Source organism: Tetranychus urticae, chromosome 2, assembly GCF_039701765.1.
Source record: "Tetranychus urticae isolate SD_2017Ah chromosome 2, NJAU_TeUrti_SD_1.0, whole genome shotgun sequence".
Taxonomy (NCBI): domain Eukaryota; kingdom Metazoa; phylum Arthropoda; class Arachnida; order Trombidiformes; family Tetranychidae; genus Tetranychus; species Tetranychus urticae.
The window spans coordinates 12,175,314-12,198,459 of NC_142959.1; the positions used below are offsets into that span (position 1 = coordinate 12,175,314).

Below are 23,146 nucleotides of genomic sequence, written 5' to 3' on the forward strand. Positions count from 1 at the left end.
TCTGATGGACAGTTTTCGCAAGAATCCAGGTCAAAGTTGAAACTTCGATTCGCTTTTGTTCAGTTATGGAAGTAGTTTCGATAATGAAACCCATACTAATAATGTAACTTTCAATGCTCAACCAAGATATTTACTTATTTTACTGTATAAAATTTTCTTTTCGAAATAAAATCGATAAGTTCGATTCGTGGTTAAATTGACCGTTCTCTTTAACCGTAAGAGTTGGAGTCCTTAAACTTATGATTCGTACATGCAAATTGACAGTACACATCGACGATATAATACTTTTTTCACTTAATGAATAGTTTTCTTGATTTAGGACATTGCCATCAAAACTTTGAACCTTAATATTTCGAGAATAATTGCACCCACAATCATTATTCTTTGACAAATCATTAGATTGCATGAAGGGCTATAAAAAGCTGATAAACATGACTGGCTGGCCAAGAAAATCTGGGCTAATTCACCTAATAATGAATTTATAACACAATAGATTGTCTTGCGACTAGTAAAGCAAATTTATTTGCATTCAATAGTGAAAGCTGAGTGTTAAACAGACATAACAATCAAAAGAAGTACTGTCAAAGCTCGAGCATTAGAGTTAAGAATTTAGATCTGGTGGTTAATTGTAGGAAATTGAAAACTGTGTCCATTAGTGCTATCAAAAAACTTGTACGATCAATAGTTTTCCCGAGAATCGAGGTCGAAGTTGAAACTTCGATTCGCTTTTATTGAATTATGGAAGCAGTTTCAATAATGAAACTCAAACCAATAATGTAACTTTCAATGCTCAACCAGAAAATGCAAAGATTTTGATAAATAAAACTTTCCGTTCGAAATAAAGTAGATAAGTTCGATTCTAAGTTAAACTGGCCTCATTCTGCGACCGTGAGATTTGGAGAGCTTAAATTTATGATTCGTGCATAAAAATTGATAGTACACATCATAGACTGAATAGGTTTTTCATATCATCAATAGTTCTCCTGATTTTGGGCCATTGGCATCGAAACTTTGAACCTTAATATTTGGAGAATAATTGCACCTACGACCGACATTCTTTGACCAAACACTAGATATTAATATGGGCAATAACAAACTGACGAACTTGATTGAACTACTGATGAAGTGGAAAAGATATTCAATCAATAATGTAACTTTTGATGCTCAATCGGAAAATGCCCTTATTTTGATAAATAAAACTTTATTTTCGAAATAAAACAGATAAGTTCGATTCTAAATTAAACTGGCCTCATTCTGTAACCGTAAGTGTTGGAGGGCTTAAACTTATGATTCGTATATAAAAATTGCCGTTTCACATCATAGACTGAATATCTTTTCCACTTCATCAGTAGTTCTCATGATTTTGGGCCATTAGCTTCGAAACTTTGAACCTAAATATTTCGAGCATCATAGTACCTACAATCTTCATTCTTTGACAAATCATAAGATTTCATTATGTTCTATAAAATAAAGAAATTCCGATCATTCAAGATTCCTCGAAAAAAAGTTATAGCTTTTTACTTCTTGTGTTACCAGATTTTAGACTTGATTTATAAAGATAAATTGTTTTGCAAACACAAATCTTATATTATGTTAGAAGGATGTTCATTATTGTATCAATTAGCCCAGATTTTCATCAGTAGTTCAATCAAGTTCGTCAGTTTGTTATTGCCCATATTAATATCTAGTGTTTGGTCAAAGAATGTCGGTCGTAGGTGCAATTATTCTCCAAATATTAAGGTTCAAAGTTTCGATGCCAATGGCCCAAAATCAGGAGAACTATTGATGATATGAAAAACCTATTCAGTCTATGATGTGTACTATCAATTTTTATGCACGAATCATAAATTTAAGCTCTCCAAATCTCACGGTCGCAGAATGAGGCCAGTTTAACTTAGAATCGAACTTATCTACTTTATTTCGAACGGAAAGTTTTATTTATCAAAATCTTTGCATTTTCTGGTTGAGCATTGAAAGTTACATTATTGGTTTGAGTTTCATTATTGAAACTGCTTCCATAATTCAATAAAAGCGAATCGAAGTTTCAACTTCGACCTCGATTCTCGGGAAAACTATTGATCGTACAAGTTTTTTGATAGCACTAATGGACACAGTTTTCCATTTCCTACAATTGACTACCAAGTCTTAAATCTTAACTACATTGTTCGAGCTTTGACAGTACTTCTTTCTTCTTCAAAACGTTTAAATTAATTGTAATGGAAACCCACAAACTCAAATAAATTGTGAGCCTAATTATGCAGTGTAGAACCCATTTTCAAAGTGAAAATTGCAATATTAGTAAATTTGAATGAATTCATAGTCTTAAGTCTAGAAAATGAAGATCATTTTTATTCAATAGTTATCACTAAATAGACATTACAATCAAAATTATATAAATGAGAGCTTGAATTATGCTACAAAAAAGTGCTTAAGACATGAAAACATAAAACGTTGATAGATTGATTAGTTGTCGATTAGCTTGTTGAATCGTGTAGTTCATTACAATTATAATATCAAACAGTTCCAAAAGGTTCAAGGATTCAATCAAACAGATTAGATGAGTTGATATTGCTCCAATTATTAGACTTGTGCATCATAATTTCACAGGTTCATTCACATTCATAATCATTCAGTTTATCTACCATTATGCTTGTTTCTTTTATTGCGAGATATTGCAGGAACATTCAATATTTTATTCAAAATACAAGATTATATTGTCATTTCTCTTCGTTATTTATTGGGTTTAAAAAATTTACATTATTTGCGTTCAGAATGACTGACATAGAAAGTTGACATTAATAAGAAAGATCATTCTATTGTCATCAATCAATAGATGAAAAATTTTCAAGATGTTCGCTTATAACAATCAAAACAACACAAGAACAATTTACATCAGATAATTTCTCGTTGAGAAGTGAAATAAGTTGGATAGGAGTAGTTTTACTTGTAATTAGAGTACCATCTTCAACAATTAGATAGTTATTTTCAAACTTAATGCAAATCGTCATCATCTTAGAATAATAAAGAGCCATTTCCATGAGTTCAAATCACTATTTCTTAGCAAAATTGCTTCTTGTGCTCTTTATTTTCCAGTTAAAGGAAAACCGATATCAGCATCATTGGACTGGGACACGTTTCTTGAGATATCGATTCATCTGTTAATGAAAATGTCTTGCAAAGTTTTGAAGATTATTAGACATCGTACTTAATAAAATAGTAACAAAACGATGGCCACCATCACGATTTATCAATGATGATGAATTAAATAATACGTGGAAGTTGTGATCATTTTGAGTCGAAGGCAAGGCTCATGGATGATAAGCAATCTTCAAATCTTCATTAGGAATGCACAAGCTGTATCGCAAGACAATAATGCTTTCTTTTACCAGAAAACTCATTGGGATGATGAACTGGTTGTTCAAAATGAGACCAAGATCCAAACTGGCATGTCATTTGGCTGGTATTGGACATTTACGGTACATTAAATGGGCGAAAAGGTAGCAAAGAAGAACGTAGAAGAAGAGTGAAATCTCTTCGATCAAGGAACCCCATTGATGGTAAACCGAAACAATGTAAATAACCGAAATAAAAATATTGTAGGTCAAAATGATATAACATTCCTCCTTGACAGCACCGAAGAGAGCAACGAAAGAAAGGACGATTCCGAAAAATATACCCAATATTGTAAGAGCAGTATCGGGAGACCAAATGATTACATTAGGAGCAAATAAACAATAAAGTTGACCAGCCAAGGCAATAGCATTAATGGTTATGAAAAGCCATTTGACAAACAAAAATAACCATTTGAAAGAAGCCGTCTCTTGACCAAGAAATATCGATGGATTGGTCACAATATTGACAGTCTTCACCGATTTAGGACCATCCATGGTTACCATTATTAATCCTGTCCATTATATAACAAAATCCAATTCCGAGGAATGATTGAAATAACAAAAAATTAAATATAGGTGAAAATAAAAAACATAGTTCCACATCTATGCGAAATCAGTCATTTTTAGGCTATAACATTGATTCCGACTGTTTGTATAAATAATATAATACTTACGTTTACAATATCATAAAAATTAAACACGAATTTTTCACTTAATCACAGTTAAATTAGTATAAATATAAAATAGTTTGATAACAAAGTTCATTAAAACAGTTTCGAGGTTTATTTTTCGCTTCACCACAACAGATGAGCAGAAAGGGTCCAAATAGGTTAGCGGTTTTTACAAAATTTATCAATTATTCGCGAAAGGGAATCGAAACAATTGAAATAATTTAAAATTACTTCTTTTCTAAGCTAACAATTTAAATTATTGGAGGTAAAACTCATTGATAAATAATAGCAACAGAAACTGTTTTGTTTTGTTCAATTTCAATAATGATCACCATCGCAACCAGAGTTAACCAGAAACATGGTAAATTTATTTTAGGTTTAATTTGATAGCAAAAAAATTCAAATTGTATAAATGAATCTAATACATAGTGTAATCCATTTTTTCACCCAACGATACGTAAACTTTTATTTAATTGTTAGTTTGTGCATATTTATATGGAAAGGTATTAGACTTCCTTATGATTCACTCATATTCTGGTTGGAGCTTTCCCTGCTGGTAGTGATTGCCGTTATTCATCATCTGAGTTTCATTTTATCTTATGTTGATCAACCTTTTGTTTCAGCCGCAGTTTTAACACCAACCTTATTAGCGTCCATCTACTTCATTATCTGGCAACAATACATCTTACGGATTGAAATTTTGACCAACTCCATACTAATCATCTTTCAGGCTCTTTTCATTGTAAGCTGTTTCATCAAGTGAACTTGCGACATGCTGGCACTCGCGATAACCATCAAAAAGCTCAGTAGGAAAAGTGCTGTGAAGATTTAATAATTATAATATCAATTATATAACTGAACTAAAGCCTGATTGGTCTTCAATAAACCAGTATGAAGAAAGTCTTTTACTAGTAGCTGAAACAGCAATACTTAATGGTTGCAACAAAATTTCCGTCTGGATTTATGCGACTAATGGTTGGTTATCACTATTTTATCAAACATCGAAAGTTGAAGTGATATTTTGCTTTTATACTTTTGATCTTCAAAACAAGATTGTAAACAATTGTTTGTTCGTGCTATGGAGAACAGAAAATTACCAGCTAACCTGCAAATCAATTCAATAAATTAACCAATTTTCCTATCATGCGACAAATTTGACCCTTGTATTTCCATCTCACGTGTGCAGCACTTTTGATTTATCAATATGTTTTACCAAGAAATCTCTTGAACCTAAAAATGGGGACAACAACAAGACATTAGGTTAAATTTTGTTTCAGTTTGTTCTGATCTCTGGTACCTCTTGATTGTACCGAGAGCAATCTTTGCAAATATGGAACAAAGTACAAGAACAAGAACAATTGTACAGGATATCGAAATGCGAAACAATACAAACACTGCAGTCAAAATAGGCGAATCTGTAGCTTCAGTAATGATAACTAAGAATAATGGCGAGACCTTGAATTAATCTAGGTAGATTGGGTTAACCACAAGCTGGTATCGTGTACTAATGTCAACAAATGGATGTTAGTAACCTGACATAGTGATGAGTTGTTGATGAAAATAATTATACTGTACACGCGTCCCCACTCTTTATGCAAGTGCTGAGTAAATGTTTGTTTCAGGTCTAATTTTCCTCTTCTTGAAACTTCTTTTACCATAAGTTTAACATCAATAGATGAAGCGATCATTCTACTTTTTCATGGTAGACATCTTATCGAAAAATGAAGGCAAATTTTCCACAATGTCCTTGTAATTATACTTAGGCTATTTGATGGAAACAAATAGCAGCAGAAATATTACAATAAAAATAGCATTTCACGTGTCTATCAACTCTAGGTCTTACAAAGTCCATGTAATTGAATGTTTGTCTCATATTTTGATTACGTGAGTTGAGTCTTGATCTCGTCTGGCTTCATTACTTCCTTAACTTGTCTCCATCTCCTTATCCTTCATTTCAATTTCAATTGATATATAAAAGTGGGAACAATTATAATTCTTCTATTTATTGCTTGTGTCTGGTGGAAGATGGAAGAAAAGAAAAATTGATCAATATTGTTTAATGGCGGCACTTTTCTTGAGGCCCAAGTAGGCTTTTCAACAAACAGACTTACAAATTCTTGCTTTCCAGAGCTCTAAAAATTGATATGGAAAATTGTTCAAAGATTAACAAATTAATATTACGTCAGATTTGTTTACCGGTCGATTGGTTCTTACACTGAGTACATTTTTCTGGTTTGGTGAATACCACGAGATTAAATGTGGTCACAGGAACTGATTTGCATAAAACCAGTTTTGTTTAACCTTCCAAGCTCATAACAAACCTGAAAAAAAATATTAAAAATCGGAAAGATTTAATTACTAGTCTTTACTTACCAGTTTTAATCAATAAAGATCAAGATTTTTCCGCTTTGACACACAATAGAAATAGTTTATTACCAATAGCGACGACTTACAAATCGGTTAATTTTAATAGGATTTTAACAGAAATTAAAAAGAGCTTAAAATTTAAGACTTAATTTAAGTAACTTATTTTACGCGCAATTTACTCGCGCATGTTCATGACAACAAGACTGCAAAAAGCAAACAATCTGTTTTGTTTGGTTTGTTTTGGACTTTATTGAAATTTATTGAAATCATCGTATTTACAATTTCCGTCTTATTTGTACCTTTGATTGTTTTATTCTAAAAATTTTTAATTTAACAACATTTCTATGATATTTGAAAAAATTATTCCTTTCAAATTAATTCATTGATTCCTAACCAGAAACATATTTCCTCTTTTTCATCACCATCATCATCATTATCTTTTGACTCCGATCTTGCTTCCATTTATTGTGACAGTATACCTTTTGTTTCTTTTTCATCACCTTTTTATTGATCGACATTCTATTTTCATACACTTCTCCGATTTGTCTCCTTTTCTGCCGTCTGATTTTATTTATATCATAACAAGTATAAGAAACATCATCTCAGTGGTTCACACTTTCATAGAAAGCAGTTAAATGGAATCGAATGAAAGATCAACTGAGGACAGTTTATGTGACTCTCTGAATGGTTGTATTAATTTAACAAAAAGTAATGAAGCAACAAAGACTAGACAGAAAAGACCAGATAGAGAATTTTATGTCCCACCAAATGCACATATGTCCAAAGTTAAAACTGTAACTGATAATCCATGTAAAAAGTCTGCCAAAGTGACGAAAATTAATAACGCTCAGCGAAAGTCAAACCAAAGTAAAGTGAAAAAGACGCAAGAAGAAATAGTTGACACAGAGAAGGAGAAAAATCATAAAGATAGTGTCAAAAAAGTTGTCAAAGAAGAGAAGATTGAACAAAAAGAGAATCAATCCATGGTTCAATTGGAATCTTCGAACGAATCTGTCAAATGTGCGAGCTCAAATGAATCAGAACCGTCATGGGACGATATCTACGATGATGATGGAGACTGTGTAAAACCTCAATTGGTTGAACAATTTTATGATCCAAACGAGCATAAAAACGAAACCAATCTTAAAGTTAAAGATAAAGTCGACTACCTTAAATTGGAAGTTTACGAGCCCAATGAAGATGATTCCAAGTTATCTCATGTTTTGGAAATATATGATTTTCCATCTGATTTAAGGACGCAGGATTTGGTAACATCTTTATCTGTTTTCAAGTAAGTAGGATTAATTAGTAATTGATTCAGGTCAATTTCTGATATCTAATTTTATCGTAGTAATTGATGTAATTTTTTCTATTTTATTACTTTTTCAGTTCCCGAGATTTTGACATAAAATGGGTTGACGATACACATGCTTTGGCTGTTTTCTCGAGCCAAATCGCTGCTAGAGAGGCCATGTCCATGCCTTACACCAATATTCGTCTCAGACCTCTAAATGAAGCCATCAAGGAGTCGAGAGTAAAAGCTCAAAAATGTGCTGGTAAATATTTCCATTCTTCTCAAAAGTTTATTAATTTTAATGATTTTCAATTTCCTCCATAGCAGAACATCTTTTACCACATAGACAAAGACCGCAAACATCAGCTGTACTTGCTCGTAGACTTGTTACGGGCGCTTTAGGATTGAGAAGTACAATTAGTTCGGAACAGCGAGCCGCCGAAAAGAAACGTTTACAAGAAGCAAGAGGTGAGAGTAAACTTGTTGTTAATTCTTGACAGTTAAATTAACTAAAATTTTCCTTTTTCCCATTTTTTTAGAGAAACGAAGGATGGCCATGAAATTGACACAGGCTGTTTGGGAAGGAGACGTTGGTTAAAATTTTAACTAATCTGAAATTATTATAATACAAATTGTTTAGTTTTTTGATCTAAAGTCAATGATGAGAACTTATCTTTGAAGACATAAATTTTTAATTTTTTAAATTAACATTTGCACATTGAAATAATTGAGAATCATTAGAACTTCAATCAAGTAAGAAAGGAATAGATGGAGATAGTGGAAAAATGTCGAAGATATAAGAGAGAAATAGGCAGACGAAATGAGAAAAGCTAAGGTGATTTAAATTAATGTTTTACCTCTACTGTGTTGAGGCAATTTTGATTTTCAAATTTGCTGTCAATAATTGCTAAAAGACGATTTTTAACTCGCTTCTCAGAGGCGATACAATTAACAAGTGATAATAATTGCCTTTGTGTGTACTCATTACGAGACATGATCCATTTTTCGAGAGCATCGTCCATCAAATAGTAGGCTTTGATATATTCTTCAACCAACTCACGTTCTGGAATTGGTTTAATTAAAGTCATTTTTTCAGCTTTGGTTAAAAATTCTTGATAATCCAATTGCATAAGAGCACGGCCTGCGGGAGTACATTTCTTGGCCATTGAAAAGCCTTCAACGAATGTACGATTTGCCAACTTGAGAACAGATGACCACAACATATTCTTGGCTTCTTGAGGTACTTTAGCTTCCAATTCGGAGCATATTTGGTCCAATCGAGAAGAAAATAATTGTATTTCCTTTAGTAAACTATCAACATACGAATTGTGCATTGAAGGAATTTCAGTAAGGTCCCATCTAACATTTTCCACAGTCGTCAATATTGATTCATAATTAATTGATCTAATAGCTACCAACATGTAACCAGGATAACGTAAATCCTGGGCAACCGATACAGCCTAAAAAGATGGAGAACAGATAAGAATGATTAACCAGAAAACCAAAGAAATTAAATCAAGCTATAAAGTGTTTTATGGAAAGTAATATACCTGCATATAGTATTTGTCAAGAATTGAATGTTTTGAAGATGGAATAAGATCTCGGAAATATTGTTGAATTACGTTAAGTTGAGATGCAAGGAACATTCTAAAAAAGATTAATTATTTATATGTAATTAGTATTTCAGAGTGGATATTACTCATAAATTTTCCAATGTTATTTTCTAATACTTACACAGATTCAATTCCAACGATTCTTTCAGATAGTCCATAAAGATTTTCAGGGTTAAGAGTTCGATCCATAAGTCCCATTGACTGTATTGTTGATGGATGCTGGTCATCATTTGATTCGGAATCGCCATTCTTCATTGAATCTTCAATACGAACAAGGCAAGTCTTAAAACGAACCGAAAGACAATTATTACGAATATCACTAATCTCCTTGGCAAAAAATGTGTACACTGTATAAAAATAGTAGTCAAATAAGTGAAATATGCTTAACAAAATATCGAAAGCTATTTGTCTCAAGAGAAACATTATCTGCATATATTTGCCGATCAGACGGAGAACATAGAGACTTGTATTGGTAACCAATGGTCCTTCATTATAGCTTGTGACTTTTTGGTCATTGTCACTATTTTTTGAAGAATCCATGGCCATTTCGTCTTCTATTTCGTCTTCAGACGTATCATCATCAGCTGCATCAGTTTCTCTCGTTCCATCTCTGACTACTTTATTTGTGGACCGTTCTAACTCGCGTATTATGCTATCACTTGCGTCTTCATTTTCTAAGCATATATTGTCAAATGGGTTTTCAATAGTTCCAGATGAATCAGCAAGCAATGAATCTCGGAAAAAGGAAGATTTTTCAGGTGATCCTGGTCCGCTTGTTTCACTATTTGCTAGAGAAAGGTTACCTAATGAGTGAGCACGAAGAGGCTTTAGAAATTTAAATTCTTGTAAATCAAAATATTGGAAACCATTTTTAACAGGGCAAACAGTCCAAGATTCATTTTCAAGGTACATCCGAAGCTCATCTAGTCGTGTTTTATGGTAATGGTTAAAATAATTTACTGTCTTTTCGTGTAATGTTTCCTCAAATTCGGTTGAGTTATTGTCACAAAATTCCATTCCGATATCTATCATGCGACGAGATACTCTAAGAATTGTCATGAGTTCTTCGAAAGAACAATTTGACATGTCATGGCTTTGGACAAGTGCGCGCAATTTCTGTTGTGCTTCTTGCCATATCCGACCTAATCCATGTTCCAATTTTTGCAGAATGAAACGTCGATTGAAGTTTGCTTCAACTCGATCCTCTTCACCGAGATAATCTTTATCACCGGCATCTCCAGAACCATTATCATCTATCCCTCCACCACCATCTTCAATATCACTCTGATCTTCATTACAGACAGAATTGGCAATAGTGGTTGTGGTAATGGTGGCTGCAGCAACAGATCTCTCTTCATCATCATCATTATCCGTATTCAATGCATGGCATTTATTATTGGGTTCACTTTGATGATGAGTATTCTCATCGTTATTATTGGACACAGTGGAATCATTAGTGTCTTTTTCACATTGATGGAAATATAAAATGCGTCTATAGTTGAGTAAAATGTTAAATAGTGATTTGCTGAGATCTATTAAACAAGGTATAAAACACTCATTGGTTACATATTTACAAAGTTCTTTATACTCTTTTTTACGGAAATTCTCAATCTTTTTAGCTTCCACTGAACACAGTTCAACATAACCATGAACAACACTAAAAGCTTTGTCACTTATAGCCGTTGCAAAATGCATACACAGTGAATCCATAGAGGTCTGTGTTTTACCCAATAACGAGTAAGCTTTTTGGAGTCCCTTGTAGGTATCAACATTAAAATTATGGCACATTTTAGAAAGGCTAGCATCTATGTGCTCTTCGATCATATCCAACATATCCGTAAGTTTAGAGCTCAATTCAGAAACACATTTATAATGCTTCAAAGTGTTGACAACCTTTTGACACTCAATGCACAATTGAATAGCTGCACAGTGATCATTATCCTCTTCAATCATCTCTTTTAGTCGAACATTGGTTTGCTGGAGAGTTTTGATTGTTGATAAAGACTTCAAAACATCTCGAAGACCTTCTCTTCTCCGATAACTGGCAACAATCCCTAGACTGGCGCAAGTGAAATCACTTCGACCTTTGTCAAAACCTTTCCTTGCTGACCGACAAATTCCAATTGCTTCACTCAGTTTGTTTTGAATATCTATTACTCGTTTCATCTCTTTACCATAAGCACCTTCTTTCTCCATAATGGATGTAGACAAACGTCTAGAAACAACATTTAATTGTTTTTCCAAGCGCCTCTTTTCTTGAAGGATGTAATCAAGATCTAGAAAGTACACATTGGATACAATAAAACAATAATACTTGAATTAGATTTATAATATTGACAAAGAGCCATCATACATATGACAAAAGCGGCGAAAGACATAATGAGAGTTGTGAAAGGAATTTTGGAAATAATCTGTAAAAAATTATTGGCTTTAAACTTACTCAGTTCATTTTCAACTTTATCAAGGACGTAATTTAGACTCTCAAATGATCCTACTTCATAATTAACCTTAAAAATGTCTTCATCAATACCATCAAGTATCTGCTGATCATTCTCTTCATCCATGGCGGTAACACATCAAAAGTAAACTATTGTAAGTTAATGAATCCAAACCATATAGTGTGATCTAAATGAATAAGGAAAAGATGCAAGAAAAGAGAAATGAGAGATCAGGTGAAAGTAAAGTTAACGAGATGATGGCTTTAGTAACTGTTAGCCACTAATACTTACCAGCTCATAAATAAGCCAATTGGTATTAAATAAATTCATTCATTAATTAAATCAATGGTAATTGCACAGAGCATAATAAATATTAAATTCAGATATCACAATGTACACACGCCTAGTAAACAGTTGTTGCAAAAAATTCACTGCAGGTAATCAACTGAATGGTTTGGGATCATCTTAACATTGCGTAACGTTTTCTATCAAATCATTTTAGGTAACTAATAAAATAAATTGTCTAAAATCAATGTTCTAACAATTAAAATAAACTATTTAAATCAATTTTAAGTATGAAAATGTTAAAATAATAATAAAAAATACAAATACAGCCATTTTCCCTTTAAATGCAAACTTCTCTATAAGCTATGACACTCATCTGTCAATTTTTCCAGCATCTTTAACAGATGAACCATAAAATGATTTCTTTACAACCTAAAGATGAACAATCGATTTATCATGTATTTTTATAATATTGAGCTAAAAGGGGAGTGAAAACGGAATGTAAAACAAATGTAACACAGGAATTAGGACGCTATAATGGGTGTATGGCAAGATGTTGTTTTTGGTTTATTAAGATAATCTGGTAATCTTGATTTTAAAATAAAACAATAGAGATCACAATAGATTTCTTATTCTGAGTATTTGATTTGATCACAATGCGTCTGTTGGAGATTTTTGATGATAAAAAGTCGCTGAAATTACGAGCAGCAAGTTATTGATAAAATGGACAAAAACACCGAATATGAATTAAAGGTACGGACACAAGGCGTAACTAACAAGACTTTTAAAACAACTAGATGAAGTTAGCGACTACATCCAAATGAAAATGAATGATGTTATTTCACATGAAAATGAGATTTCCGACTCAGTTTGAATTAAAATCAAATTGATTTCTTTATAATCTATTTGATATAAAAATTTACTGCAATTTTTGTGTTAAAATTACGATTTGACCGAAAGGGCTCTACAGCAATTTTTTGGCTAATTTTTTTGATTCGATCGCAGTATTTAATCTAACAACCAGCAATTATAATCAATATTTTTATACAGGAAAGTGAATTGCATAGGAGTTTAACTATTACGCTTCGTAAGTCTGAGTTGGCTACAATCTTTGTTATGGTTAGTCCATTTGCCATGGAAACATGCAAAGCTACACTTTGGAATAGATTCATCATTAAATTAAAATTAAATTAAAGGTAACCCAAATGTCATTTAGAGAGCTTCGAAGTAAGTAAATTGATAAGCCTTGATGAAAATTGAAATTGTTACGGTTAATTCATGATCTCTTTTCCCATATTGCTTGTAATTAGACTTTTCAGAAATCTTACGATTCCTTGGTTATCCTCGTTTAGTTTCAATTGATAATTTTAGGAAACCAAATTTTCCTTTGGTTGCCGAGATATTAAGATGGTTAATTACGAGGTAAGCTGGTTTTACGTACCAAAAATAGTTGAAAATTATTTCTGTTCAAATTGTTTCACAGGTTTGATTCATCATTGGAAGTTCCTTATGTGATTGAAACCGAACAAGATCGAGTCATTTTTGTTAAAACATGTGCCCAGTTAATAGTAAGTCCAGTGTTTTTTAGAACCATCTTGTTATGAGCTTTCTGTGATTTTTGTATCTGATTATTGCATTAAGGCAACCAAGGCTTTGATAAAGTTAAACACCAAAAAAATTTACACAGCTGATGGTCATGCCGTTCAAGAAATGATGAAAATGGCCAGTCTTATTTATCAAGCCTCTAAGCAAAGTGAAAACGTGGATGATCATAACCAAGAAGATGTGATTACAATGTCAGAATCATTGATTCATAGTAAAGTATGCTGAAATAAGTGTAAATGTGATTAATATCGTTGAGAATAATAATTTTGTTTTTTCATTATTGAAATAGTCGACTGAACTAAAGAAGACTCGTCAATTGGCATCAAAAATCACTCAAAAAGGCGCATTATTGTCTGATTTATTGGAAAAAGAGATTGAATTGAGGGTAAGATACACCGTCATCTACCAGTTACTGACAGTATTGTTTTGATTGTTTAAGTGAAAATTTGGTGATTACTATTGGATTGATTTACTTTATTGATAGGAGAAACGGGTTCAAGCAATGAATCGGCAGCTTGCGATTCCAGAGATCGAGAAGAGTTTACGAGATGAAATTAAAAGGGTTGAAAAAGAGATTGAAAACATAAATTATAAGATTGAACATGTTGCTTCAGACGAGGCCAATTTGGACGTTAAAATTGAAAAGAAACAACAAGAACTTGAAAGGTACCAGAAAAGATTGGCAACACTTAAATCAGTCAGGTAAGTAAATTTGCTCAATTCAATTGTTAAGGGCTCAATCTCTATGGTCAACTGTCCTAAGTAGATGGACCAAGTTTAGTCATCATCTAGCACCATCGATTTCTTGTTACTTGCTGACAGAAAATCGAGATATTCCTTCGGATTATCATGGAATGAAGTGCGTGTTTACCAGAAGAGGAGCCTGTTTCGTGGTAAAATCACGATTATCTGCCCGGAACCACCAAGAAATCGATAATATCTCTGATATTTAATCATATTGAAGGTTGAATTATTGTCTTTATATTTTTAACATCCAGGCCAGCTTTTATGGATGAATATGAAAAACTGGAAGAAGAAATGGCGACTTTGTATGATGTTTATGTGACCAAATTTCGAAGTCTTGTCTATCTTGACTGGCAATTGGAAGACTCTGAAAAAACTGAAATTGACAAGATGAAGGTGAGTCCACTTTTTAAATTGAATTTGACTTACCTTTAATGTTATTTGCCTCTTTTAGACGCGCAAAGAGCAGATAAACAGAATGATTGAACAGATGAGGAAAGAGGAATCACTTCGAGCTGAAAATGAGAGCGATGCTGATCTGGATATTGGCATTAATCTTGGTGAACTGGAAGATGATGAGGACGAAGAAGAAGATGATGATGATGAAGATGATGTTGATAATTTTGGAGAAAGTGGTAAAATGAGCAATAATATGGTTAAAAACGATCGTTCCCATAGAGCAATGATTAACTCTACAACAGCAAAGAGAAGTGAAACTGGTAGAGTAAGAGTATTTGGCTCAATGATTGCTGGGGATAGAGATGATTCTTTAGATTCCGATTTAGATTTAGATGGTGATGATGATCCATCTGAATTGGATTCTGAAGATGAACGAGAATTGCGAAACATCAAAGACATTAATAACCGAAAAGGAGACGAAACTGATGATGATAATGATTTTTAATGTAAATGTCAAAAATCCAAATCATTTTTATCTTTAACTCTTCAACTCATACAATTAAATAGAAAATGTTTTTCGATTTAAATTTTTTTACGTTTCATCTCAATTTATTTTCCAATTATACAATGCTTTTGGATAGTTTAACACACACATTCAAGTGAAAACAGTTATATTTTCTGCATAATAAGGGTTTCAGGTTTGGTCCTAATTTATCTGCAGCTACCATCTATGGTGTAATGATTAACGTTTGTTCAATGTTTCCAATAAATGAATCATCATCGTGGCCATCACGAACATTTTTCTTCTTCTTCTTGGATTGCATCGCCTTTGTCTGAAAAACAAATTCTGAAGTGATTGTGCTTTGTGTGTGCATCATTAACCCTGTTGTACTTACCCTCAGAGCTTTCACTTCTCCTCTGTTTTGGCGTTTCTGTTGATGTCAGATCTAAATTTGCCATTATGGAATTCATAAGATCGATTCGAGAGTCCAGACTGAATGGAACAAACAAAAACGAAATTTTAAGCAACAACAAAAGTAATCCATGAGAGGCTATTGATTTTGAGATTCTCACCTGTACTGCTTATTTGTCAACATCAATCCTTTGATTCTTCTTCGTAATTCTGGACTTTGTTTTGCCACCAGTTTCAACGAATTGCCAAGATGTCGAACAAATTCTGGTACAACTTCATTGTTCTCAAAGATGGCCACAAAAGAGCCGTTGACTACTTTAGGAGTCATCGGACTATTAGATAAAAGTAAACTTGTGCCAAAGTCAGGTCGTAATTTCTTAGCCTCAGCCAGATTGATAGTTTTCCTTGCTCCACTTGGTGTTTTAAACATATTTATCAGTGCAGTTGCTGTTTCCTGAATAATTTTCCAATCCGACATAATGTCTTGTTCATTTGTTTGGTGTGATGTGACCGTGAAGCGAATAACATAGATTCCTTTAAGTGAAGCTGGAACGCAATGTATTTTACCTTCGGAGTTTAACCTTTTCAATAGCTTTTCAGTTAATTGGTTATCCCCTTTTAACCGGAAAACCACTAGACCCAGATGTCTGGCTGATGGTATTTCAAACCTTGGATCTAGGGTTATTTGGTCTTGAAATAAACCAGCCAATCGAACACCTTGCCGAACATGCTCTTGAAGACCCTTAACGCCAAAGTTTCTAAGGACAAACCAGAGTTTCAGTGCTCGAAATCGTTTGGATAAAGATATTTGCCAGTGCATATAGTCAACAGCTAAACCACTGTTCTCGTGTTTCAAATAAAGTGGATCAACGTTAAAGGTCCTATGAAGCGATTGACTGTTTTTAACCCACATTGCTGTACAATCAAAATGAACCATCATCCATTTAGATGGGTTAAAAGCAAAACTTGAGGCAAATTCAATTCCATTCATCCATTTGCGAAACTCTGGGCAAATAAAAGCTGTTCCAGCATAAGCTGCATCAACATGAATCCAAATATCTTGAGCTACACAAATGGGACCAATTTCAGTTAGATTATCGAAAGCACAAGCTCCTGTTGTACCAAGTGTAGCACAAAGGAAAAACGGTATCAATCCTTGCTGTTGATCTTGTTCAATTGTTTCGATGAGACAATCAACTCTCATTGAGAGATCATCATTCGTCTCAATGTATCTCATCTTAACTAAACCAATAAGACCAGCTTTTTCAACTGAAGAATGAGCCTGATCTGAACAATAAGCCACCAATCGTCTGTTCAGCTCAGCATCTTCAAACTCTTCATCAACCATGGCTCGATATTTTCTTAGAGCCTCGGTTCGAGCAGCTAATAAAGCCACAAAAGTCGCCTCAGAAGCAGTTGTCTGAATAACTCCGCCGCCCATTGAATCTGGTCGAGTATGCAGAAAATCATCTGGAAGGTTAATCATTTTACCCAACCAATCCATAACAATTAACTCTAATTCAGTGCAAGCTGGTGATGAAGCCCAAGTAAAACCAAGACAGTTTATCGCATCAGACAACATATCTCCAAGCAATGAAACTGGCGAATTGAGTGCGGGAAAATAAGCGTGCATCTGAGGACTTTGCCAATGAGTTACTCCTGGCATGATTACCTTTTCAATATCAGTAAATATTGTTGACCATGGTTCACCCTCTTCTGGAGCAAGATCGGGTACTAAATCTCTCATATAACCAGGTTTAACTGATGGAAAAACTCGCCTATCACGAATGTTTTCCATATAATCGGCAATATAATCAACCATTAGTTTACCTAGAGAAAACCATTTTAATTACATGCAAAGTTTATTTAAAACCATCATCTTATCCTGGGATATGAAAATCAATGATTAAAGACTTACCAGCCGTTCGATATTCAACCCAATCCATTTAAGATATTCACTTGATTGCTCTTAAACTCCAACAGATAATCACGTAGACTGGAAAACTCTTCTGGTTATATTCACAAGACTGGTTAGCTTTTGATACACTCTTGACAAATTTATTATTAACAAACAATTTAATCCATATCGGCAACAATCAACTTATAATTACTCGATTGAATAAAATAGACTGATCAAAATTAAGTAATTTTTTGGTGTTTCTTCCTTTGATATCAACTTGACTAAAAAGCGATTAAATGATGAGCTTTGATGAAAAGTTGTTTGTGCTGATCCAGAGTTTGATCAAATTTGAGGCAAGAGCTTATGAGGTGTAAACTAACGATAAATTATTATGAGAAAAATGAACCTGGAAGAATAGAGTTGAATCAATTGATGGTGAACTAATTGATATTGAATAACATAAAAGTTCAATATAATTCACCTAATAGTTGTGATCCCTTGGGCATAATCCATATAAAACTAACAAGCTTTAAGATTCTATTTCTGAACATTTATCAACTACCAAAGTTAACTTAAATAATTGAAGATCAATATTAAACTTCTTGATAATCAGGTAACAACCTGATCAAAAAACTATCAAGTTCAAAAGTGATTAACGTTTCATTTTACCTTTTGTTAACCTTCCGCTTTGCTGACTAGAAACTGTGTCATCTTCTAATTAAGGTAAAGTTATCAATTTACAGAATCCAAGTCAGTGAATTGGAGTCACCAGAACTCCTTGGCTTCAAAAAATTTCCCTTTTAATCAAGATTGGATTCAACTTGACTACTCGGTTCCAACTCATGTTGTCCATTGCAAGTCAGGCAATGGATACTTCAACAATAATCGCTGTCGATGCCGCATAGATTCATCTTTGACTGGACTTGATTTAGGAAATATTTTGAGATTTGTTAACCTTTAATCTTGAATCTTTTGTTTAGCTTTGCATCAATATTAAAACTTAAACTTAACCCGAATGGTTTACCAATTAAAGTGATGGAAACATGGAGAGTAAAGATTAATGTTCAGAAATTGGACTCAAAGTATAACTAATTTAGATGAGGAACAGTTGCTTCGATTCAATCAGTGTAGCAATTTTTCTTAGACTGGGAACTTTGGGCAACACATACTTCATTGAAATAACAATTCAAGATTTTTGATTCAAATTTCTATTTAGCTAAAATCTATCGCTATTTTTGTCTTGTTACTGTAAAGCTAATTTAGTTATTGACTGAGTCAATTTCTGACTTAAACATTATCTAGTTCCAGATGATTAATTACTCGATTCAATAATGTAGAGTTGCTCATGTTTGAATAAAACCAGCTTATGGCCACTGCTTTCAATTTTCCGTTTATTATCATGCAAAAGTGCAGATTAAATTTACAATTAGGTTTAAGGACACTTTTTTAAGAAAGTATTGTGATTATCAGAATCAAGAAGAGATTCTTGTTTGGTTTACAGATTGACAGGAACATGAAAATTTTTCAGATGAGTTATGAAGTCTATTCTGAATCTGAACCTTCTTCCACGATTGTTATAAGGCCTTTATCAAACAACAAATTAGATATTTCCAGCTGAGGAAAAAAATAAAAAATTAGTCAAATCTATTGAATATACGCGAAAAGAGTAGAAGTGTATAAGAAATAACAAACCTTTTCATCCAGTTTTTCCAAGGGCAAACTAGAGATTTCAACATAATTTGGATAGTTTTTGACGAGATAATCGATTGCTGGAGCAAGATTTGAATCGATTTCGACATATTGCGATTCAATTTCTTGGTTAGGATCATACGAATTTTCCATATTGTGATAAAGACGAATAGCATCTTCTTCCATAACCAGTCGCACGATTCCATAACGAAGAAGTCGAATAGATGTTTCCGGAGCAAGCTCAATACCCCCTTCAACCGTTGCAGAGTCAGCATCCCAAAATTCACCCGATCCATGAATACTTGATCTTTTTTCTTGGGCTGTCAAAACAGGAGGTAAGCTTTCACGAAGCATCCTCTTGCTCATTTGATCAACCGCTGAATCTACGTTAATGTGACTTATCAATTTTGTCATTAGATTTTTAACCTTAGAAACGAACACGTCCCGGTTTGAGTTTAACTAAAAACAAAAGATAAAGATTAGTAAAAGAGAAACAAAGTTTAAAAATCGTAATACTAACATCATCCTGATGCACTACACCCATATACTGAAGGTAATTAGTTGGTAAAGACTCCCGAAACGTTTTATCCTCCTGTTTAAAAAAAGATGAATTGATTAACATATGGTATCATTTCATGGAATTAAGAAAAATTAATCTGCCCAATTTAAGACTTACCTCCATTGCAGTTTGCAATGCAACTGGAAGCATGATTTCTAATAAGTCTCCATAAGTGTTCTTTTGAGCGGCTGAAAGAGTTATATGTAAAGAATGTTCCCCTTCAACAGCTTGAGCTTCGTGTATAAAACCTCGTGGAAAATAAAGCATGTCGCCAGGTTCTAATTCAACTGTTAATATTGGAGGTGCTTTGAGTTCATCTCGTTTAAAATTTTTGCTGGAAAATCTTGGTAGAGTGTTAGCTTCATCTAAAGGTGGATAAACTTTCCATAATTTGCGGCCTTCTAATTGGAGTACAAAGGCTTCAATATCATCATAATGAGGAGCAAATCCTTGGGAACCAGCAGGAGTGAGATAAACATTGGCACCAACATATGAACCGAAAAATTCTTGCAAAATACTATTCAATTTCCAGACTGATCGAGAATAAGTTTGTGGATTTAATAACCTTATAGAGCATCCAACTTGAAAATGATCCCAGACAACCGCTGGATAAGCTCGACCATCGGGGTTATAAGTTTTTCGTTCATCGTTAATATAACTAGTGATGTCAATATTTTTAGTAAATTGTAAATGTCGCTCACGTAAAGCTCTATCTAAATCTGCAGTACTGTAAACTCCATGATAATAGTTGGGTTTATTTCTTTTTAGCAAGAGTGGTTCCTTTTCCCAATTCACTGACATAAAACGATCAACATCATAAGGATTGATCAACCATTGGAAACACTTTTTAGCTTGTTCTCGACTATCAGTTAAGAAGGGAGGGATACTGAAAGATCTGGTACTCTTAGCATCTTCATCAGGTTCTTTTTGAATCCTTATGGGTATTTCCTGTGCTTTCTTACTTGGCACGTCAAGGCTGCTTATAAATGGAGACTTTCTAAGATCATCTAGACTGTAACTTTGTCTATGTTTTAAAATGGACTCAATGCGGCGTGTTTTCTTATTTGGAATGTCAGCCGACTTTTTGGTAACTTTATCTTTAAATAAAACACCAAATGTTCGCTCTCTTTTTTCATTAAGAGTGTTGTCATTAGACGCATCAGTAGTATCAGTAGCGTCAGTTCCATCAGTTCCGTCAGTTCCATCTGATTGATGACCATCAAACTCGTCTTCTGCAAACCTAACTCTTTTATTGCTTGAAAAGGGTTCCTCAAGCTGACCAAAAGTTCGCTTTGATGTACTTGATTGGGGTTCGTCGAATTCAGGAACAGAAGAAGGATCATCACCCACAGATTTTCTTCTTTTAGGATTTTTTTGGCGGCCTCCTTTCTTGTTCTTACCCTGTGAAAAAAACAAGAATAAGATAAGTTTCAATAAAATTTTCAATTACAATTTACATACCCGTGCCAATTTGTAAAATTCAAAGGCAGACAACTGTTTAGGAAATTTCATGTTGTAAGAATTGAAATAAAAACTAAATTTTGAATAAACAAATGGAAATAGCCTTAGCACATGGTTTGAGGAGTTTGCTAAGAAATGTAAAATGTTTTCACAAATATGACAAGACTGTTTCCAAGGAGTTCGGTAGGAGAAGCGCGCTTTTCGATTTCAAACCCTTTATTCATCTGCTTGAAAGTGCCAAAGGGAAAAATTTTTTGGTTAAATTTTTCATCCAGCCAACAATTACTTCATCTCTTACATTATTTAACAATAAAAATTTCAGGTATGTAATAATCATCATGTTTACAAATAGGCTTCCAGCAAACATCTGATGAGTCTGATTCATTTGATCTTAATTTTACTTTGGTGAATCGTCTTGGTCTTTATTGAATTATAATACTTACAATTGTTAGATTAAGTATTCAGTGTGATTCTTTCAACCTCGGCCTCAACTCTGATCTTGAATGTGCTTGACTCTTAAGTGTTAAAAATGAACAGCAGGAAGAGCAAATTAATTTGGCCAACTTATACAGAGAAGTTGTTGACGCCAAAAGGTTACCAATGCGTAGTTTTTACTTTCCTTTAGCTGTTCAGTGTTAACTTAATTAGCAATTGACTGTTGAAAATTGTTGTACTTTACATTTGAAGTGTCTTGACTTGTTTCTGATTGTCCAATATAATGACAAGTGTTTACTGAAAATACAAAAACATTTGTCTCCTTTACTGGTTTCACTATAATGACTACACTGGCAAGAAATGATGTTATTAGGGTCAATCAATGTTTACTGTAGGCACTGTAATAAAAAAAGATGGTAAAAACAAACGCAGATGAATAATTTACTACAAACACTCGTGAAAAAGAGTTAATTGACCGTAAAATTCAAAGGTAATTGGGTCGAGTTGTTACCTTGTTATAACCTGCTTATACAAGAAGCTGCATCAAGATGTACAGTTGAAAGTTTAACTTGCTTTACCAAAAATTGGTTGATTCTCTGGTTAATTTAATTCAATCGTGAAAGTAACATTATAACCAGACTTATATTTTCAAACAAAAAGCTACTTACATTTGAAAAGAAATGAAAAGCAAAATTTACAGTAATGGTCAAAAGGTATAAATGTTTATAATTTACAAACAAAGTAGCCAACAGAAGATCAGCTGAATAATTGAGCTTTTCATTGTATAACTGATTACCTCAAAAAAATAACAATTTAATATAATAATTGAAAGGAAGAGAAATAACGTTTTAATTGGTTAAAATATATTAGTCAATAGTGACCTGGCAACATTGTTAATCGTCAAGAAAATTAAGCATCGTCATCAACAGAAGTTAATTATTTCTCATCAATCAAGCTTAAAATTGTTTGTATTCTGTGTGTACTTTTTAACAAGCAATTATTATGATCGATGTGAGTTGTAACTAAATATGAATGTAATCTAAACGTTATTTAAAAAAAGATGGATATGGATATATTTTATTATGAATAACCATCATCATTAAGCAGAACCTCTAAATCAACATTTCTCATGATAACTAGTTTATTGGTTGAATATTAACCTTGATACGTTAAATAACACCTTTCACTATCTTCCAAGATTGAACCTTAAACCAAAATATTGTCTGACATTTGACCAGAGTTTTGACCCATTCACCAAAAGTCAGCTTTGCTTTTCCTCTTTAAGATTTTAAATTTCTTATATTTTAGTCAAAAAAGTTCTGCCGATGACATGAGAACCGATCTTATGCAGCATCAACATCATAATTCTGGCGAAAGTAAG

General features: G+C 33.2%; 5 protein-coding genes and 2 long non-coding RNA genes across 10 annotated transcripts; 2 read left to right on the forward strand and 5 right to left on the reverse strand.

Annotated features, from left to right (window-relative positions):
• Window positions 1-2,327: 2,327 nt before the first annotated feature.
• Window positions 2,328-6,430, reverse strand: LOC107369898 (uncharacterized). Of its 2 annotated transcripts, XR_016198870.1 has the most exons (4): window positions 6,278-6,430; window positions 6,175-6,195; window positions 4,067-6,078; window positions 2,328-3,904 (listed from the first exon to the last, which is right to left on the reverse strand). It is a non-coding gene; the product is annotated as an uncharacterized LOC107369898 (long non-coding RNA). The 2 variants fall into 2 exon arrangements; XR_003082185.2 differs by having other exon boundaries at window positions 6,175-6,430.
• A 225-nt stretch (window positions 6,431-6,655) lies between these two features.
• Window positions 6,656-8,432, forward strand: LOC107364989 (coiled-coil domain-containing protein R3HCC1L). 2 transcript variants are annotated; one of them, XM_015932451.3, is made up of 4 exons: window positions 6,656-7,721; window positions 7,820-7,986; window positions 8,049-8,192; window positions 8,264-8,432. In XM_015932451.3, exons 1-4 carry the CDS (start codon window positions 7,066-7,068, stop codon window positions 8,320-8,322), a joined length of 1,026 nt encoding a protein of 341 aa, XP_015787937.1. In that variant the 5' UTR covers window positions 6,656-7,065; the 3' UTR covers window positions 8,323-8,432. The 2 variants fall into 2 exon arrangements, with proteins under 2 accessions (XP_015787937.1, XP_015787942.1); XM_015932456.3 differs by having other exon boundaries at window positions 8,052-8,192.
• Vps50 (vacuolar protein sorting 50) lies at window positions 8,394-12,238 on the reverse strand. Its single transcript, XM_015932402.3, has 5 exons — window positions 12,067-12,238; window positions 11,778-11,962; window positions 9,459-11,613; window positions 9,275-9,371; window positions 8,394-9,184 (listed from the first exon to the last, which is right to left on the reverse strand). Exons 2-5 carry the CDS (start codon window positions 11,899-11,901, stop codon window positions 8,570-8,572), a joined length of 2,991 nt encoding a protein of 996 aa, XP_015787888.1. The 5' UTR covers window positions 11,902-11,962; window positions 12,067-12,238; the 3' UTR covers window positions 8,394-8,569.
• A 673-nt stretch (window positions 12,239-12,911) lies between these two features.
• LOC107364980 (intraflagellar transport protein 38-like) lies at window positions 12,912-15,392 on the forward strand. Its single transcript, XM_015932443.3, has 8 exons — window positions 12,912-13,287; window positions 13,371-13,482; window positions 13,544-13,628; window positions 13,702-13,881; window positions 13,955-14,050; window positions 14,150-14,367; window positions 14,664-14,805; window positions 14,864-15,392. The coding sequence occupies exons 1-8, from the start codon at window positions 13,266-13,268 to the stop codon at window positions 15,311-15,313; spliced, it is 1,305 nt and encodes a 434-aa protein (XP_015787929.1). The 5' UTR covers window positions 12,912-13,265; the 3' UTR covers window positions 15,314-15,392.
• On the reverse strand, window positions 15,390-18,228 carry Hdc (histidine decarboxylase). Of its 2 annotated transcripts, none has more exons than XM_015932432.3 (4): window positions 17,640-18,228; window positions 15,883-17,551; window positions 15,705-15,802; window positions 15,390-15,641 (listed from the first exon to the last, which is right to left on the reverse strand). In XM_015932432.3, exons 1-4 carry the CDS (start codon window positions 17,665-17,667, stop codon window positions 15,598-15,600), a joined length of 1,839 nt encoding a protein of 612 aa, XP_015787918.2. In that variant the 5' UTR covers window positions 17,668-18,228; the 3' UTR covers window positions 15,390-15,597. The 2 variants fall into 2 exon arrangements, with proteins under 2 accessions (XP_015787918.2, XP_015787911.2); XM_015932425.3 differs by having other exon boundaries at window positions 15,390-15,655.
• A 741-nt stretch (window positions 18,229-18,969) lies between these two features.
• Window positions 18,970-21,448, reverse strand: NO66 (Bifunctional lysine-specific demethylase and histidyl-hydroxylase NO66). Its single transcript, XM_015932414.3, has 5 exons — window positions 21,331-21,448; window positions 19,987-21,270; window positions 19,831-19,902; window positions 19,314-19,769; window positions 18,970-19,235 (listed from the first exon to the last, which is right to left on the reverse strand). Exons 1-5 carry the CDS (start codon window positions 21,379-21,381, stop codon window positions 19,164-19,166), a joined length of 1,935 nt encoding a protein of 644 aa, XP_015787900.1. The 5' UTR covers window positions 21,382-21,448; the 3' UTR covers window positions 18,970-19,163.
• Window positions 21,449-21,655: 207 nt separating this feature from the next.
• Window positions 21,656-22,857, reverse strand: LOC149093901 (uncharacterized). Its single transcript, XR_016198871.1, has 3 exons — window positions 22,434-22,857; window positions 22,277-22,361; window positions 21,656-22,163 (listed from the first exon to the last, which is right to left on the reverse strand). It is a non-coding gene; the product is annotated as an uncharacterized LOC149093901 (long non-coding RNA).
• Between the last annotated feature and the right edge of the window lie 289 nt (window positions 22,858-23,146).